At 37.3% G+C, this 20945-nt stretch overlaps 1 protein-coding gene across 3 annotated transcripts in view; it reads left to right on the top strand.

Annotated features, from left to right (window-relative positions):
- LOC139963672 (uncharacterized) overlaps positions 1-20930 on the top strand; it is a 33125-nt gene extending 12195 nt beyond the window's left edge. For 2 of the 3 annotated variants that reach the window (XM_071964684.1, XM_071964683.1), the window contains exons 6-12: positions 2142-2251; positions 9576-9641; positions 11937-12337; positions 13422-13562; positions 14694-14908; positions 18870-18896; positions 19934-20930. In XM_071964684.1, coding sequence (XP_071820785.1) covers positions 2142-2251; positions 9576-9641; positions 11937-12337; positions 13422-13562; positions 14694-14908; positions 18870-18896; positions 19934-20905 — 1932 coding nt within the window. In that variant the 3' untranslated portion in view covers positions 20906-20930. The remainder of the gene's footprint in view (positions 1-2141; positions 2252-9575; positions 9642-11936; positions 12338-13421; positions 13563-14693; positions 14909-18869; positions 18897-19933) is intronic. The other variant, XM_071964685.1, reaches the window with a different exon arrangement.
- Positions 20931-20945: the final 15 nt, after the last annotated feature.

Here is a 20945-nt window from a genome sequence, read left to right as displayed (position 1 = left end):
CACCCATTTCAAGAAACAATTAACAATATGATTATGATTACAAACACATGAAATAAACTTTGTTGTTACTTAAAATTAAATTTACATGTCAACATAATACAATACTGTTTTACAATTTTTTTCCCTGCAAAAGAGAAGACTAAAAGCAGAAAGGTAGAAACCATAGCCCTGAGAATTTTGACACCTCTCATCAGAAATGTTATCAATGAACTCCCCCCCCCGCACCCCATGGTCCTACATGCTTTTGTGTGGTTCCCCCCCCCCTCCACACATACCAAGGTCCTACATGCTTTCTTGATGGTTCTTAGAAGACATCATCTTTAAATGTTTGGACACTTTTTTTTAATGAATTTAAATTTTTGGGTAGAGGGAGGGAGGAAGGGGTGTCATTGTCCTTTGTTTCAGTCTGGAAGATGTAATCTCTAGCAATCTTTCATCCACTAATTCATTGCTTTTGTCCTGTCTAGCATCTCCCTCCTGCCCACCACCCCCACCCCTTCCCCTCAACCCGCCCTTCCCTCTTGCTTTGAAACTGAACATTACAGAAAACTGCCAGCCCTTATTCCCTCTGAAGCCTACAGATTGTTTCTTGAGTAGGCAGTGCCTACTGTTTCTTGAGTTTCTTGAGTAGGCAGTGCCTACTGTTTCTTGAGTTTCTTGAGTAGGCAGTGCCTACTGTTATCTTAATGATGACAATTCTACAACACGTTGCCATTCAGTCATCACAGCATGTACTGAACTGTATGTGATGTAGAATGAGCTTTATTGAAAAAGCATCCTGAAACGTTGACTTTGGTTTGAAAAAAGATCTCATCACACCCGATGCACACAACCGAAAGCGAAAAAAAAACCGTCAAATTTGAAGTGTGCGCTAATCGTGATGTAAAGTTGCCTCCTGTTGTCATCCGATCTGTGACATTATGCATGGATGCAACAGCCAGGTTAATTACCTAGCAGTCTATAATGTGCCTTTCAAAATAACCACCGTATTTTTCATGGAATTCTTGGCAGCGCCCATTATCCGTGTCCTTCCTGACGGTCAGGTGTCCTTCCTGATGATCCAGGTGCGAGAGTAACCATCCCAAGAATACAACCCTTATTCCAGTAATTTAAACTAGATCTTAAATAAAGGAAGGATGTTGGAAGCCATTTAGAAGTATATATCTCATGAACCTTCATAATAACGTTGGATAAAAACACTAAAGGATTATCGGTATTAAGCCCTTGATGACTCATTTCATTGCTGATATAAATGTTAGAGAGGTTATGATCTCAATGTTTGAAAGTTGCATAAACTTGTGTGTTATGATGCGTTTGAATTAGAATTCATGGATGGTTTTATGGCGACATATAAAGTTACACATATATGCTGTTGCCAGTAGTTGGCATGACTATCGTACACTTGCTATAATATATTACTTTGCAAAATGTATTGACAGGTTGTATAAAATTGAAATGATCCTGTTCAATTAATACTTACATGCTAACAGTGTTATATGATGAAGATCTATGCATTTTACACAAAATGAAACATCTCTGAACAGTTTTATTGAGTTGGCTAATTTTTGTTACAATTCAGTGTTAACTTCCTGTGGCAATGCTGGTTGTTAAAAGATAAATCAGTCAAGCTTCATTTCAAATTATAATATGAGACAAATGAAGAATGTTTTTGTACAATTTACTCAATTCTCATGATTTGAGCAATGACCAGTTAGTTTGGTATTTAAACTTGAGAGAATTTGTGACCAGATACTATCTAGGGACAATTTCCATTCATCAAGCATGAAAAATTATGATTTTATCTCCTGTCCTCTTTACTCATTCCCCCCCCCCCCCATTTTTCAGCAAAAACATCTCTACTCGATATTTCCCTTCACATCAAAATGATCCATTATGTCTATGTAGCTGACTATTATAACCAGTTCCAAAGCCCCGGCCATCAATTCACACATGCCTTTTGTACCCTGTTGGAGACAGCTTATAATAAGAACTCAGCCAGCGCAAAGTGTCTACTTTTGAAGTTTTATTTTATATTAAAAATGATATTAGTAAGTTTTACATGTTATGACCATTGTTCTTTCTTCACAAATACACAATCTATTCTCTTTTGTTGTTCAATTGTTTCTTTTTCTAATTCACAGAAGAACAAAAGAAGCAAGCAAACACCCACAGGAGGACGGCCTTACACTCACCCGTCTAAATCTCCTCCAGCCATTACCAGAAGAACCCTACCAGCTGATGTGGATGAGGGGTATGTTCAGATATTCTCCCTTCCCCCACCATCCCCCCCTCCAAAAAAAGAAAAGGGAAGAAATCTGCAGGTTCTCCCTTTCCAAAATGTTTGCAAGTTTTTATTTCATTACATTTTAATTCTAAGATATTGTTGCAAACACTCTTTTTGTTATTTAGTTAAGGATTACAAGATATTAGTTTCTAGTGACCTTCCCCACTCACTGGCAACCTGAATGTTGTGCACATGTATACCTATAGACAATGTATAGAATACTACGAGACCTTTTCAATTTCACTCTCACACATGAAGTCTTGACAAGCGATATTAAAGGGCATTTGTTTGGCTTATGTTCCCATCAATACTCATTACGACTTGCCTTAACGGGCGGGGGAGTCCTGTCAATTATTTAGGGGGAAAACCGTGTGATTTTGGCAATAGTGTCCCTTTGTAAAGTGCTGCAGTACGAGGGTATTGAGGCATGGAGGTCATCTTAGTATAGAAATTCATTCTTGGCATCGATTCCCTTTAGAAGTAATAGTTTGCGGAACATCCTGCATGGCTGAATCGAATTGTTGTTTTTGAAGGAACTATATGCCACAAACTTTAAGAAAGGTGTAAACGCAATTAACTCAGACGGTTGTTGTGAATAACAACACGTGGGAGGGAACTATGAATTCTATAATATCTATATTTATATATCTTTTAATGAGGGAAGTACTTATTTTCTTAACATTGCACTAATGGCATCAACCACAGTCCATATGCTATAATTAGAGTGGGCTAGAGAAACTTTATTATGAGTAGATCTCCATATGCTGTCAAATCAGGATTGTGGGAAGTAATTTGTTTCATGATGGCTATCAATATGTTCTCAAAAGGACAATGTGTGTACATCTGGATAGAGGCTATACAGTATGGTCACTTTAACAAGTCACATTTCAATATCCATCCTCTCAATGAAGCTTGTTTTTCTAAAGGCAGTAAAGTATGAATTGAAATTTGTAAAGTTCATACATTTCATACACATTGCATATGCATGCACATATGCATATATGTATGTACATGAAATACATGCACGTTACATGTTTGCACATTATGTGTATGTAAACATGACATACACATACATAATACATACATGCAGATATATATAGTTATTACACGTACACTACATACAGACAGACAAACTGTATGTATGCATAAAATATGTACTTGCAGATGGTAAACATGTGTACATCATTATGTGATCATTACATACATCTTACATTCATGTTTACATCATTACACATATAAAATCAATGTGACGTACATGCACAGGTATTACATACATGTTTATATGATACATGTATGCACATTAAACATTGCATAGTACACATATTTAATACATGTACATGTATGCACATGATACATTGCATACACATATTTAATACATACATGTATGCAGATATACAGTATGTACATTTATTACCTGTAAATTACGTACAGACATATGTACAATATGCATATAATATATATACATTGCAGATGATAAAATACATTTACATGCAACAGCTGATTTTAAAACAATATAATTCAGTTCAACTTACAATCCTATTCTCCAAAATTCCAGACTATCCTAGATTCTTAGAATTATGCAATATTAATGTGAAATTATCTTAAGAACTCGGTTACGTTTCATCCATATATAATATGCACATTGTACAGTACAGTGATCCCGTTGCACAGTACAGTGATCCCGTTGCACAGTACAGTGATCCCGTTGCACAGTACAGTGATCCTGTTGCACAGTACAGTGATCCTGTTGCACAGCTTCCTATATTTGATTTTTGGTCTGATCCATTATCATGTAAAAACAGGGAAGTCTGTCAAGGAATTGTATTTGTGGTAACTTATCAACAAGGAAAAAGCTAACCGATATTTATTAACTTAAGAGAGACTCTTTCCGTGTGCAGATTCAAAATCTATTAGCAGGAAGAACTAGGGTAAACCTTGAGTTCTGTCACTAGTCAGGTGTAGTGAAGAATGTAAATGACATTTAGTTGAAATTATTCACTACATATATAAATGATCACAATTATTCTTCATTAAGTACTTGATGGGTGGATCTGGATAACAGCCAGTGGCATAACCAGACTTTTTCATCAGGGTGGCGGGTGGGGGGGGGGCTGAAGGGGCTCAAAGAGTTAGAGTGGGGGGGGCAAGTTTTGTGCATGACTAGTTTGGTCGTTTGAGGTATTTTTGCAATATGTCCCATTCCCAAACACTTGAAACCATGGTAATGGAACAGTTGTGAATATATTTCTTGATCCAAATTTAATAGTTATTCCTGAGTTCCATCCGCTAAATTGTTGAAGGGATAGTCCAACTAAAAATATTAGCTTGATATATTGTAGGGAAAGTCAAGCGCGTAGCCAGGATTTCTTCTTAAGGAGGTGTGGAGGATTCAGTTTATTGACCTGTCAAGAGCGCTTTGTGCTATCTGTGTGGTACAGGAACCTGCCAAAGGGCCCTGGTGGGGTCTAGGGTGGAGCTTCAGAGCTTTCCAATTTTATCCAATCGGCCTAGATGTTAGCTACTGTATGTTATTAAAATGTTAAAAAACACTGCATATGATTAGCCAATTATTGATTCGTTGGGTGGAAATAACTCAATAACTCACTCAAATAGAAGCTAATTCTATGGTGTCCTAGTCAAATCCGTGACTCTGTGGCAGTATGGCCAGTTATAAGAAACAAACAATACAATGGTGTCACAGTGTGTTACCAGTTTGAACTTTACAGCCTACAGCAGGGTTGCCAGTTTTTCTGCAACATAACCCAATCAGATTTTTTAGAGAAATTACCAGCCACTTTGAGTGAATAAAGGCCAAAATATTTTCGTTCGATTTCTGCCCCTGTATACGTACTGTATCCTGCGATTTGGTAGTTTACATTCCTCATGAATAGGGTGACTCTATTTAGGCTGTCTTCTCAAAAGTGTGGGGAACAAAACCAATGTCATTTGGGGGGGGGTAAGACATTTGACTGGGGGCTCCCACCTCCTGAGTGTAAAATGTGGTTATTTCTCAAGGATAGCAAGCTTCCAGCAGAAAATGGAGTGATCTTTAATAGAAATACCAGGCCTTGAAAGTAATCAATGTTACCAAGAACTGTGCAGCAGTCCAATGAAACTATCTAGAGTACTTTCTGTGGAGAATATGACCTTTCATATCATTTCCTGATATTCCCAAAAGTACAGTATGTTTAATACAGATAATGAAAACATAGATTTCCATAACTCCCCCACCCCTGGAATATTAATACAGAATGTGAAGTTTTGTTAATGAAAAAACAAACAAATAAATTGCTACAGGAAACACCTGTTTAGACTAAACCAAAACATTCACTTTAAAAGTTTAAAGTCATCAAATTACATAAAAAAATTGTGTAAATTCAATAACAAATGAAAAATGGAAGAGATATCAATTCCGCAAGTCACTAGTGTCACCCTGGAAATTATTACCTAAAGGATGCAATTAGGCAGAATTTTAAATCTTGATAGTTTATAGTCAAAGATAAAAATAAATTGAGGGCTAGTATTTAATGTTTCTATATCTACTCCGGTTTTTAATCTCCAGGACTGCTCCTTTAATTCTAAGTTGATGATGACGTCAGGTCCTCAGTGCAGCTCGAACTTTTGATAATTTTTAATTTTTTTATAATTTTTTTATAAATTATAATAACTTAATCAAAACATTAGCTCTTAACTTCACATAAACAACAGAGAACATTTGTTCATGAAAACACTTTGTACTACATTGTACTTTGTGCTACATTGTAACACTTTTTACTACATTGTAACACTTTGTACTACATTGTAACACTTTGTACTACATTGTAACACTTTGTACTACATTGTAACACTTTGTACTACATTGTAACACTTTGTGCTACATGGTAACACTTTGTACTACATTGTAACACTTTGTACTACATTGTAACACTTTGTACTACATTGGAACACTTTGTGCTACATGGTAACACTTTGTACTACATTGTAACACTTTGTACTACATTGTAACACTTTGTGCTACATTGTAACACTTAGTACTATATTGTAACACTTTGTGCTACATTGTAACACTTTGTGCTACATTGTAACACTTTGTGCTACATTGTAATACTTTGTACTACATTGTAACACTTTGTGCTACATTGTAACACTTTGTGCTACATTGTAACACTTTGTGCTACATTGTAACACTTTGTACTACATTGTAACACTTTGTACTACATTGTAACACTTTGTACTACATTGTAACACTTTGTACTACATTGAAAACGTATCATTTTGAGTCCACAAGTCTCCATGTCAAGTCTCATGCGTTTTGTGTTTGAGTCTTCGTTTACATTAGACAACAAGCAGAATGGTCAATGTCTTAAAATAAATGTAGCGGGGTCCGATACTGAGCACAGGGCCTAATGTAAACGGGATGGGGGACTTCTTTTTACCAAACATTTTACCAAATTTTACCAAAAATTACAATATTTACCAAAATAACCAAATTTACATTGAAAACGGAGCGTTGCGTCTGGCCCGTAACGTACTGTAACCGTAGCGTGAGGAACTCACCTAAAGGTCTGGGTACTAGGCTATGTAGTCCAGTCACTTTATTTGATTAACTGCTACTTCTTAAATGGTCATTTTAGAGAAAAAAACCTGTTAGCAAACTGCTTATCTACTACAAAAAGCCTGTGTAGGATAATATGTACAAAGTTTAGAGTCGTGTCGATCCTAGCAGGATTTTCTCCAGAGGCTACCATGGTCATTTCTCAAAAGTTAATAATGGTATTGAAATACTACATGGACAGATAGTATTGGTTTTTTTAAGGTTTACAACATGTTGAAAAGATAGATTTTGTGCCTTTACAAAAGAAAATGAAAGAAATTAGTCTGTCAAAAACCAAGACCATCAAAGCCAAAGAATTTCTAAGTGAATAATAGAGATTGAAAAGCAAGCAAGCAAGTCCATGAAATGTTCATAAAAGATATATGCTGTCAGCTACTGGCCTATGGCCTCTGTTAACCATTTAATAAGATATATAAAGATTTACTTGATAAATGAACATACTTTCACTCTCAGAGTCAATATAATAGTACCTTAGTTGATAGATTTGATAGTTAACGTCTGTAATCACCGTTCCCTTCCCACACTAAAGTGCAAAGTCGCAGGGAATTCTTGACAGAAGTCTGTACGTACTTGATTAAATCTAGTTAATTTCCTGGAGCAGGAAATAGTGACAACTTCATAAGAGTATCATCTGACAGGCTTCCAACTTTATTTAGAGATCTGATATAAACTTAGAGGATGTTGGGATTTTAATTGAACACTCAAAAAGGCTCAAACTATAGGCTCCTGACTTCTTGGCAATTAGCTTGATAAAACAAATAAGAGACCAGTATCATACCCTGCACAGGTCTAGGTACGGTTGTGCAGCCTATGAATCAAACTATAGAAGTGTAGATAACAAAAAACTATATCCTAGAATTTGAAGAGTGGAAAAATGAAGGCCAAAAAAGCAAATGCATAGTATTAATGGTATAGTTTTTGAAGTAATTCTGATGCTGCACTGTGACAGTATGGAAGAGTTTAAAATACTAATTTTGACTAAAGTTATTTTATCTGGTGGAATGCTGATTGTGGCAATTGTTCCTTTTACGCTTAACGTGCCCTCTTTACTGGAAAACATTTTTTGAGACCGTCCATATCTTAGCAAATACTCATATTTTACATTGACTTTATTCGCTAGGTTTTTAGTGCATTTTGTAAAGCAATGGAAGATTATTCACTCATGTGTTTTAACTCGGACCTTAACACTTTCCCCTTTTTATACATCAATCTTTATAGAGCTCTAAATTTTCATATATATATTTATGTATGTATATGTATGTATATATATATGTATGTATATATATGTAACATATGTATGTAACATATATGTACAGTATATATATATATATATATATATACATATATATATATATATTCTAAATTATTTTATGCCAAACACTATATGAGTCAGTTTTCTCTTCTTTTTGTTTCTGTTCAGCTGAATTTCTCATTTAGATTTAACTATGATTTTATAGCTCAACAGCCTCAATGGAGCAATAGTTGCATTGCTGAATATAGCCAATTTATACATCATGTATAATTAGCATTCAAATTTGTTTCAGTCTCTATCACATATTATTGTAAGCACTGCCTCTCCTACATGTACTGACACTGTCTTCATCTTGTTTAATTAATAACACATTAAACCTCCTGTTGCTACTGAGTCTCTACGGCTTAATTAAGGATTGTAAATTAAATTTGTGGTTGTTATCTTCAGGCATTTATGGGCAGTAAATGAACTACTAAACTAATCGTCTTATACTTTCCCTTTAGTAATATCGACGTTTAATATCGAAACTAATGTACTTTACTAACCAAACGATTTTTCATGTCACAATTTTCTGCTGTCATGGTAATAGTACAAATCAAGTCAAAGCAAGTGAGTGAAAACTGATCACAATTGGATGAAAAAGCTGTGAGCAAACAATAAAACACTTGAAGCACTTAATCGATATCTTGTAGTGCAAACAGCTACAGGTCTGTGTGCTACCCTGAATTATTGTGACGTATTGAGGCCGGTATATTTCTGATTTGCGGTGGGTGGGCAAGTGCTACAGTATGTTATTGGGTGGAGATGCAAACAACTGCCTTAGGTGATAAGTTCCCCCACCCCCCACCACCCCCTTCAAGGGGTCCAATGTCCAAACGCCCCAGAAAGTTGCAACATTTTCTGCTGGCATCTCTTGTTCTCTCATGCCGATTCGAATGCACAAAAATACTACAGTGTAAAATGAGGAAGTATCTTCTGGACTTTGTTATCCTTATGTAAATTCATTCTTAAGGAGGTAGTGGGGGTGGGAGTGGGGGGTGGGGGGTGGTTGTAGAAAGTCTCAGAAATTAATGGTAGATTGTCTGTCTCGTGAGATGTTAAGAGCTGCTGTAATACAGATGATCTATAAACCTATGATCACATACGACTATTGGCAGAGTCCATCACCTCATCAATTCTTCTGATCCGGTGTACTAGTCCATGGATGTGTTTAGTGTCCTACATCCCAGCGTCATTCATCGGTCACTTGCTACTGTAAGCAAGTATCTATAATACTGTAAGTTATAGGCAAATAATGAAAACCATATACTCCACCAAAACGACAGTCTTAATCTCCTATAAGTAATGACCCGTTAATAGAGAAAACTTATTCGAATTTGATCGTTAATATTCGCTATTTTTTTCTCTTTTTCGAATCCTTTCAGAATTGCTCAGTTGCTCAGCTTACCCAGAGAAGTTATGTTAGAAATCTTGGAGCACACCAAGGAAAGGTATTGTGCAATTTATTTTGTCACCAGTTTTATATTGCTAAATATCTATACTGCAGCCAAACAAACACAGTCATCTGAGTATTAATCCCCATAATACTTGAGCAACACTGCCTTTTTGACCTGTCAAGGTGTCAAGTGTTGATAATAAGACACTCTACAGTGGAGGACTCATTTCCTGGTTATCAAAAACCTCAGGATGTCAGTCAGGGATTGTTTGCAAATAATTCGATGGGTGTTAATTGTCCTACTGTATTGAATTATCACATAATGGGGAAGTTTGTAAGCTAGCATTGTTTTATTATTCCTTCTAGCAGCTATCTGTGGTGATAATACGGATGTATATTTATTACATCGGTACGGTAGGTTTAGAAGGGATGTAGAAGGGTGTAATAAGTAGAAATAGAGGGCGCTATGCATAATTTGTTTAATAGAGAAATATTGAGAACTGAGTATATAAAGCTAGATTATCAGCTGGCAAGGTAGATACTGTAGAAGCATATAATTAGATGAGGTAATTAAATCGTAGGTCACTGTTAATCTAGATATCTGAAAAGCAAGTATTATTTCTTACATTTCGGAAACAATATTTAAGAGAGGGGGAGAGAAGCAGACATTACAAAATGCCATCAGTAATGGTGCCAGGCATACAGTAGTGATTGCATTCAACATCTAGTCCCGCCTACAGCCTAATGAACCGTTTCAAATGGAAAGGTAAAAAAAAGCCTGCCTGTGCTTGGGTCCAATTAATGTTTGGCATAAACAAAAGCGACGGAGTAGTTTTCCCCAATTTTTCATCCCCTTGAACTCTACGGATGGGCCAAAGTTCTAGGCAGAAAAGTAGCCTGCATTGGCAAGGTTAAGTGATGATTGATTACAAAATACTACTAAAAAAAAAAACATGATTTAGATTGCCGGTTTTCTCATTTTGATCAATTACAAATCATAACGGGAACATTAATTAGTGAGTGTGACAAAAATTACTGGAAAAGTGATGACCAATACAACTAACTGCTTGAAAAATTAAAAAAAACCTTATTACTTGACAAAAATTAGAGTAAAATTATAAACTTATGTTACATTCATTGAAGCAGTCTGGTTTAGTTGTTTAGAATCCATATTGAATGTGTCACCGAATGTTTCCTTTCACACAGTCACTCCAGACGTGGTAACAACATGGCGTGTAGGAAGTATTTAGTTATACACAATGTTAACATCCAGCTGTTACAAGACTTAAACAAGTCTGATCACGTTTTGTTGAGTCTATACCATCAGGACTGTACAGAACAGGTTTCTGTACGTGTTTCCCAAAATCATCTACTCAATGGTTTAACTTTACCATTTGTTTTAATGACATGTTTAGAAAGTTATTATAACTTTGTCATACGGTCCACAAATAGTAGTATGTGATTATTTGGTACATTACATTGTAGCGTTATGAATCTGAGAAGGCCCTGCTTATAATGGATCATACACTAACAAACAGACAAATATCTAATTGTTACTAAGCAGCAGTCGGTCGAAATGAATCGCCTCTAGATTTTGGGCGTTCTGCAATTTAGCTAGCAAGTTTTTCCAAGAACTTCACACTGAGCTGGGAATAATTTATCGAGTATTGCATCACAAAATCAGCAAATTGCAAACCAAATTGCAGAAATGTATAGCAGTTTGTGTATACAAGGACCATAGTACTTCACAAGAGACAATAGTTCAGATCCTACAATATTTCTACACAAAATTTAAACATTTTAAATGCTGGGTATTGAGGGATCATGGAAATGTAATGAAATGTCTCAGTTTCGTAATATACGTTAAGTTAGCAATGAAAAATGAGCATTGGTGACCATTACTTGACTTTTATTGCATATTTGGTCCCAAGCTATACTGAGGATCTGTATCAGACAAGATGTTTATTGACAATTAGAAGAAAAATTAGTAAGATTCTGGGCACTGCAGGTATATCATCTAACTTTACCATCAAATCAATTAATCAAATGGATAAAGTTATTATTAATTACAATTTTCTGGTCTTGTATGGTCCTATTACCTCTTAGATCATACCTCCCTGGCTATACTAATTCTCACTTTTGTATCTTGATCCGAAAAAATGGTGATAAATTTACCTAATATATTAGTGCTTTTGGAATAGTTGTATAGTACCGCTTTGGACCAGTATATATTGATTTTCCTGTGTACATGGACTAAAAGACTAAAAAATTGCATCTGTAATCAACATAATTATTAAAAGTAACTTTATCTGCAGTCAAAATAATTCATTGCCTCCATTTAATTTTGCAGTGATCTGTTTGACAAAGGCAAGGTACAAGCCCTGCTAGCTCGTGTGATGCCTCACGTCCACTTTGACAACCAGCCGGCCGTGACAGACTCTGACCAAGGAACCACCTCTCCTCCTGCTCCCCCTCCCCTCCATGCAATGGGACTCCTCCGGAATCAAAAGATGTCGATATTAGAAGGCAGGCATAAATTTGAGAAGACGGAGGTATCGTCGCAGAATAGATCTACAGCCATGCCGCTGTTTCTAGATGACCCGGCAGCTATGTCCTCCGCCTCTTTCTCTTATCAAGGGAGAGGTGATGAGAGACATGACCAGCAGCGAGTCTACGATGAGGATGGACAATCACTGATGCCTGCAGCCACCACCATCTCTGAAGGCCTCAGTCGTAGGAAGAATCACTTCGGTATGTTAATCATAGTGCACTACCCTTGGAGTAGTATGGTCCAAGAAAAACAAAAAACATCAGTCACTCTTCAAGGCTTGTTTTGCATGTTGTGTGCAATTTAACAGTAGACTTAACTTAAATGTTCTCAATATTGCCTCCCCCACCCCACCCCACCCCAACCGCCCCCATCCAAAAAAAAAATCTTGGCATGTTTAGATTTGTAAAAAAATTCTGGAGACAAGTTGTACATAGATGTTAAAAGGAAGGTTAAATTAGATAAGAGCCTCAATGAATATTCTCTGAAAAGGAAAGTTTGACTTTAACTGACCATGTATCGTCTGTTTTGTATCATTTTTGAGGACTATATAGATCAGTAAATAATGTCATTGATAATATCTCTCATAGACATTTTGAATCCCTCTGTACATGATTTCTATATTTTAGCCAGCTAGCTCAATTAGTAGTGCAGCCTCTAACAAAAGTTATATGCTCACTGAGGGTTTTTTCTGTTTCTCTCTCTATCTCATTAATAAATTAAATAATATTTGATGATTTCTTTTACCATGCAGATTTCACTGGAACATGAATTTCATTATATATGTTGTTGTTAAAGGTGAAAAATAGTTGTCATATTTCAACCATATGTTTTAGTGAAAGCAAATGATGCATTGAACTCAAACCTTTTAGCTATGCTTTGCATATGAAAAATCACGATAGTTGACAATGTCATTAACCATTACCATATTTATGGCTCATTACCAACTAGTTGTGCCACTTGTCCCATTAATATTAGGATTTTTTTACATTTCATTTCCATATTCATTTCATACATCTCTTTTATACATTGTTTTATATTCTGTTGCAATTTGATGTTTGGTTAACAGTAATTTTATAACTAATAATAGATTCAAATTAAACTGTATCATTTTATGAAATTAATCATTTATAACTATTTTAATGACAACAGCTGCTTTCGACTCCCATTTCTGTATTTCTTTATTTTGAGCAGTAAACTCTCGACTGTTAACGCTATAATTATTAACCATCCATCTCTACTTTTTACAACATGTATTAAATTAAACATTTCTCGATTTGCCACCAGGTGCTATGTCAGATGTGGGACATCTCCAGCTACCTGGAAAGATCACGTCGGTGTCGGCTAAAAGCCTGCCTCCTCTGAAGCCGGGCGTACGTGGTACCAAACCATTCAATTATACAACACAGCCTCTTGACTTGGCTCTTAGTAAGTTTGTTTGGTTCTTTAAAGATTGCTAATTGCCACCACAAAAAAACCTCCTCTCACCTCCCCATCATAGACTCATCCCTCATCTCCCTTGTATCATAACCATGTCACATCCTCTCACCTCCCCATCATCAACCCATCCCTCATCTCCCTTGTATCATAACCATGTCACATCCTCCAAATTCCCTACCACCTGAGCACCAACATCTCGCTAACTAAGCAAATATTCCTGTAGGATTTTTTGAGCAACTTTGGTCCACCATAAAAGTTATGTTTCTGAAATGTCTCCCTCTTTTGATTTTGCTCTCTGCTGTAAAAAGTTGCTGAAAATTGATTTTACATTTCAGTGCATCTTTTATTTCATTGGCAGACAACAACAAAATTGACATCTAATTAAATCAATTTCATATTTTTTTTTTTTTTTTTTAGATTTATCTACTTGAAATATACGTGCTAAAAGTACTATCATTAAACAAATTAAATACATAATTTTGATTTTTTTTTTTTTTTTTTTTTTTTTTTTGTCTTAGGATTTACCATTGATGTAATTCATGTGCTTGAAATTAATTTTGTACTATTGAACTTATATTTGCATTGAACTTAATGTAGTTCAATAATAATAATAACTCTGAAGTCACTGGTTTGAATCGCATTCAAAATTCCTTTATGATTTTCCAGTTCATTGTTTGCTATTAATAGTTCTATATCAAAAGACAAATTTTTCTTGAGATAACTTCCCCTGCTGCCTCCAGTTTATATCCCTGGTGCGGTCCCTGGTGGCTGCACCATATATTAGATTCTGTGGCTTCTGACCCCCAACCAAAAGATTGCTATTAACCGCATGTAGCTCAGATAGTAGAACCGAGTTGAGCCTCTTTTCTGGTCAATGCTTTCCTGTCCCAGGCTTCAAAATCCAACCAGTCAGTAATATCTTCAAGATTTATTTAAAAAGGACTCGTTTAATTTACATGATGTTGAGTATAGAGTAGTGTCATGCAGTTTGATATATCACCCCTTGTTTTCATTAATTAAATTTTAATCTGTAAATTTACAATTCAGTATAATACCAAGCAATTAAAATCCTTTGTTCTGAACAACCTTTCAATTTTTTATTTTTTTATTTGTTGACAGCTCCACTCCCGACCCCTGAGAACCAGACACTGGAGGAACCATCTACACCACGATCGGGAAAGGCCTCCACCCTGTACGTGACTCTACCGTCGGAGATGTCCGAGGACCGAATCATCACCCCGGTAACCACTGCCAAACACCCTCACCTAGCCCTGCTGAGACCGGAATCACAGTACAACAGATCCATGACATCTTCCCATGCCAGTGAAGAATTTGTAAGTGAATTACGTTACAAGACACATTGGCTTTTGTCTCCTTTTATTACTTGCCATTGCTGTCAAGGTTAATCATTTTTTGTAAAATGACATCTCACCATGCAGGATTCCAAGAAGCCCTTAAAACGTAAAGAGGTTTACTGGATACAAAGGTTGTGATTGCAAAATCTATTTAGTAATAAATTAATTGAAGATATTTTTCTCCGAGGGCATTCTTCCATCGAAAAACCATGGTGAAATCATCAAGCCACAACATACATTTTGTGTGTGTTGGGGTGGGCGGGAATGGGGTGCGGTGTGGCGCCCTTTGGATTCCTTTCCAGGTGACAAGAGTGGGATAAACACTTATATTTTGGTGGAAACATGAAATTTAATAACCATATCTTGACGTCATTTCATATCTAATTTAAATGACTAAAGCTTCGTTGAATGCAACTTTTGACTCAAGAGAAGCGTCTACTGGGTGCTGGGAGTCCCTTCTACGTAGTCTGAGAGAGATTTGAGAACTTTCATATTTGGACTATTTTAATTATTCCCAAAATTGTACCTGTGGTGTGTAGCGCCCTTTGGATTCCTAGCCAGGTGACAAGAGTAGAATAAATTTAATATTTGGGAAGAATGAAAAAAGTAGCGATTTTGGCCAAAATCGGACAAAATCATAAGGGTATAGCCTTATGAAATTGGCAAGTTCTCAAATCTCAAAAGCGTCTACTGGGTGCTGGGAGTCCCTTCTACCTAGTCTGAGAGAGCTTTGAGAACTTTCATTTTTGGCCCAAAAATGGCCAATTTCATAAGGCTAAACCCTTATGATTTTGGCCAAAATCGCTACTTTTTTAAATATTCCCAAAATTGTACCTGTGGTGTGTGGCGCCCTTTGGATTCCTAGCCAGGTGACAAGAGTAGTATAAACATTAATATTTGGGAAGAATGAAAAGTCGGGATTTTGGCCAAAATCGGACAAAATCATAAGGGCCTTATGAAATTGACCATATCGGGCCAAATATGAAAGTTCTCAAATCTCAAAAGCGTCTACTGGGTGCTGGAAGTCCCTTCTACGTAGTCTGAGAGAGATTTCAGAACTTTCATTTTTGGGTCCAAAATGTCCAATTTCATAAGGCTATATATACCCTTATGATTTTGTCCGATTTTGGCCAAAATCCCGACTTTTTTAATTATTCCCAAAATTGTACGTGTGGTGGTGTGTGGCGCCCTTTGGATTCCTAGCCAGGTGACAAGAGTAGTATAAACATTAATATTTGGGAAGAATGAAAAAAGTCACGATTTTGGGCCAAAAATGAAAGTTCTCAAATCTAAAAAGGTGCTGGGAGCTGGGAGTCCCTTCTACGTAGTCTGAGAGAGCTTTGAAATCTTTCATTTTTGGCCCAAAATGGCCAATTTTATAAGGCTTATACCCTTATGATTTTGTCCGATTTTGGACAAAATCCCGACTTTTTTAATTATTCCCAAAATTGTACCTGTGGTGTGTGGCGCCCTTTGGGTTCCTAGCCAGGTGACAAGAGTAGTATAAACATTAATAGTTGGGAAGAATACAAAAAGTCTGGATTTTGGCCAAAATCGTACAATATCAAAAGGGTATAGCCTTATGAAATTGGCCATTTTGGGCCAAAAATGAAAGTTCTCAAATCTAAAAAGCGTCTACTGGGTGCTGGGAGTCCCTTCTACGTAGTCTGAGAGAGCTTTGAGAACTTTCATTTTTGGCCCGAAAATGGCCAATTTTATAAGGCTTATACCCTTATGATTTTGTCCGATTTTGGACAAAATCCCGACTTTTTTAAATATTCCCAAAATTGTACCTGTGGTGTGTGGTGCCCTTTGGATTCCTAGCCAGGTGACAAGAATAGTATAAACATTAATAGTTGGGAAGAATGAAAAAAGTAGGGATTTTGGCAAAAATCGGACAAAATCATAAGGGTATAACCTTATGAAATTGGCCATTTTGGGTCAAAAATGAAAGTTCTCAAATCTAAAAAGCGTCTACTGGGTGTTGGGAGTCCCTTCTACGTAGTCTGAGAGAGATTGCAGAACTTTCATTTTTGGCCCAAAATGGCCAATTTTATAATTTTGTCCGATTTTGGACAAAATCCCAACTTTTTTAATTATTCCCAAAGTAGACGCTTACACCCAGTAGACGCTTTTTACACCCAGTAGACGCTTTTTAGATTTCAGAACTTTCATTTTTGGCCCAAATTGGCCAATTTCATAAGGCTATACCCTTATGATTTTGTCCGATTTTGGCCAAAATCCCAACTTTTTTAAATATTCCCAAAATTGTACCTGTGGTGTGTGGCGCCCTTTGGATTCCTAGCCAGGTGACAAGAGTAGTATAAACATTAATATTTGGGAAGAATAAAAAAAGTCTGGATTTTGGCCAAAATCATAAGGGCCTTATGAAATTGACCATATCGGGCCAAAAAGGAAAGTTCTCAAATCTCAAAAGCGTCTACTGGGTGCTAGGAGTCCCTTCTACGTAGTCTGATAGAGCTTTGAGAACTTTTATTTTTGGCCCAAAAATGGCCAATTTCATAAGGCTATATATACCCTTATGATTTTGTCCGATTTTGGCCAAAATCCCGACTTTTTTAAATATTCCCAAAATTGTACCTGTGGTGTGTGGCGCCCTTTGGATTCCTAGCCAGGTGACAAGAGTAGTATAAGCATTAAAAGTTGGGAAGAATGAAAAAAGTAGCGATTTTGGCCAAAATCGGACAAAATCATAAGGGTATAACCTTATGAAATTGGCCATTTTGGGCCAAAAATGAAAGTTCTCAAATCTAAAAAGCGTCTACTGGGTGCTGGGAGTCCCTTCTACGTAGTCTGAGAGAGCTTTGAGAACTTTCATTTTTGGCCCAAAATGGCCAACTTCATAAGGCAATATATACCCTTATGATTTTGTCCGATTTTGGCCAAAATCCCGACTTTTTTAATTATTCCCAAAATTGTACCTGTGGTGTGTGGCGCCCTTTGGATTCCTAGCCAGGTGACAGGAGTAGTATAAACATTAATAGTTGGGAAGAATAAAAAAAGTAGCGATTTTGGACAAAATCGGACAAAATCATAAGGTTTACCTTATGAAATTGGCCATTTTGGGCCAAAAATGAAAGTTCTCAAATCTAAAAAGCGTCTACTGGGAGTCCCTTCTACGTAGTCTGAGAGAGATTTGAGAACTTTCATTTTTGGCCCAAAATGGCCAATTTCATAAGGCTAAACCCTTATGATTTTGTCCGATTTTGGCCAAAATCCAGACTTTTTTAATTATTCCCAAAATTGTACGTGTGGTGTGTGGCGCCCTTTTGATTCCTAGCCAGGTGACAAGAGTAGTATAAACATTAATAGTTGGGAAGAATGAAAAAAGTAGCGATTTTGGCCAAAATCGGACAAAATCATAAGGGTATAGCCTTATGAAATTGACCATTTCGGGCCAAAAATGAAAGTTCTCAAATCTCAAAAGTGTCTACTGGGTGCTGGGAGTCCTTTCTACATAGTCTGAGAGAGATTTGAGAACTTTCATTTTTGGCCCAAAATGGCCAATTTCATAAGGCTATACCCTTATGATTTTGCCCGATATTGGCCAAAATCCCTTTTTTAATTATTCCTACTTGGTGCTGGGAGTAACTGACATCACCAGTGCAAATAAATTATAAATACCACATTGATAGTGCAACCTATACTTCTTCAAACAACAATCGTCTGTGATAGTGACGTTGATGATGTTAAAATAAAGAGCAAGGCCTTAGTTGCTGCAGGTCGTAATTGCAATATGGTGGAATGTATGGTTCATTTAGTTTGGTGAATGATGCACACTTGTTGCATTTAATTTTCACACACTTTATACCACCTACAAGCAGTTTCCTGCCTCTATGTTAGTAGTTTTTGCTAGCCATAGCATATATTAATTTTGTTTAATATCAATATTTTCCCACCTGCCTTCTTTTGCATGCAGCCGGAACTTCATTGGTTTGACTATGAGGTAATATTTGTTGTTCAGATTTGATGCTTAATTCTCTAGTTATTCTTCTTCTTCTTTCCTTATTAAAATATGCTTCTTTGATTAATAATAGAAATCCTTGTCTTTAGTTGAAACTTTCTTCTCAATATCAGAAACAAAACAACAGTCTGATGGTTAGATATTCATATACTTTATAACTGTGTTGTTATTTGTCTAGAAAGAGAAAGCAATTTCTTCAATGGTATACCAGTATCAGTGAAACTAATTAACATGGTGGAGGTGGGATGGGGGTAGGGGGTGGGATGGGGGTAGGGGAGGTGGGATGTGGGGTAGGGGGAGGTGGGATGTGGGGGAGGTGGGATGTGGGGTAGGGGGAGGTGGGATGTGGGGTAGGGGAGGTGGGGTAGGGGTAGGGGAGGGGGGCATGTGGAGGGGACGTAGGAGAGCTATATCCAATAGTGTGGACATTCTTGGAATCTGTTCTGTTTCTGTTTTTCCTGTGACGATAGGCACACATGCTTTGATACGATATTTCAAACAATTTGGGTGGTTAGAATCTGAAATAAATAACTTGTCAGAACTTAATGAGTTAACACTTCTTTAGTATTTTCACCGTTTTTGCAAACTTTCATGATCACACATGCCTCTTGAAATCGTCTTTAAGACTTTAATATCTGAGCACATCTAGTGCATTATTAATAGTTTTTTAATACTTCTTTATGCTAAAAGTAACCACCCACCCGCAGCCCAGAAAGGACCTTTTTTCATATTGATTGTATTGAATATGTACAATATGCTGCTGGGTATGTAGTGAGGCCATTTACCAACATTTCTCCTACAGATTTCAATCATGGTTTCGCTTGACACTGACACGAGTCTTGTCCTCCTCTGCTGTCAAGCTGTGCGTAGCTCAAGCAAGTTGGTTGACAGTGTTCACAAGGCACACCACCGCCTTTATTCTTGGAAATATGTAATAGAACAATGTCTTTGCACGTGTAATAAGACAACCGTCCAATTGTTTCGTTCTTTAATTGATTTATTTTCTTAATTCCAAACAGGATCCATCGCAAGCAATGTCGCCCAGTTACTCTACCCGCGTACCCAAAGCACCGTATGGAACGCCAGCCACAGCTCCTCAGGCAAGCTTCCGAGAAAATACGTTACCTTCTGCAAAGACGACGACGTCGTACGATAGCAGAGGTCTGGAGGACCTGGTAGAGATGAAGAGCAGGAAGGGTTCTGGGTCCTCACGGGTTAGAGTGTCCAGCGCAGAGCAGGGCTTACACACTATACATGAACATGCCGTGGACAGTGCCCTGTCCTCACCAGACACGGTTGCAGCTCACCCAGCTAGCGTTACCTCGCCATCTGTGAAACCACCTCGGTCGGTGTCGCCGTGGGAGACCACGACTTCTAGTAACCAGTTACCACGTGGAAGGACGCCTCCCCCCGTGGCACGTAATATTGCTACTACGCCGACACCGTCCAACCCCAGTCCTGATGTATGGCCGGTGGTGGATGAGAGGAGCTATCTACACTCCCCTGAGGCTGTGGAGGTCGTCGTACATCCCAAGAAGAAAGACATTCCCGAGACCGTAGCGCCACCTCCATCCCCGGAGCCGAGGGTGGTGTCTACAGAACCAAATGTAGATGTGGAACCCAGGGCAGCGACATCAGATGTAGAAGAATTGAAATGCACAGGAATATCGCTGACGACCCTAACGGAAGAGGAAGACGATAAAGTGAGTACGGATGGGCTGATGATTCAACGAGTCATGGAAGTCAATCTACTGGAGGAGGGGAGGAGGAGTGTCACGCCGGAAATAGGTGTTGTTGATGAGAACGGAGGAATGGTTTTACCACCGGGCACCACTATTCAGACACCTGCCACCGGCGGGCTACTACCAGTTATACAGGAGGATGCTGTGGCCGGTATACATAGTTTAGATGTGGCGGGCGATGATGATGATGATGATGATGACGACAATAATGTATTAAATATTGATAAATTGGAAATTGATGAGAAATAAGATGTTAAAATAGTATCAAAAGACATTCAATTGTGTCCTG

This window comes from Apostichopus japonicus, chromosome 22 (genome assembly GCF_037975245.1).
Source record: "Apostichopus japonicus isolate 1M-3 chromosome 22, ASM3797524v1, whole genome shotgun sequence".
Taxonomy (NCBI): domain Eukaryota; kingdom Metazoa; phylum Echinodermata; class Holothuroidea; order Aspidochirotida; family Stichopodidae; genus Apostichopus; species Apostichopus japonicus.
This window is presented reverse-complemented; position numbering and strand designations above follow the sequence as displayed.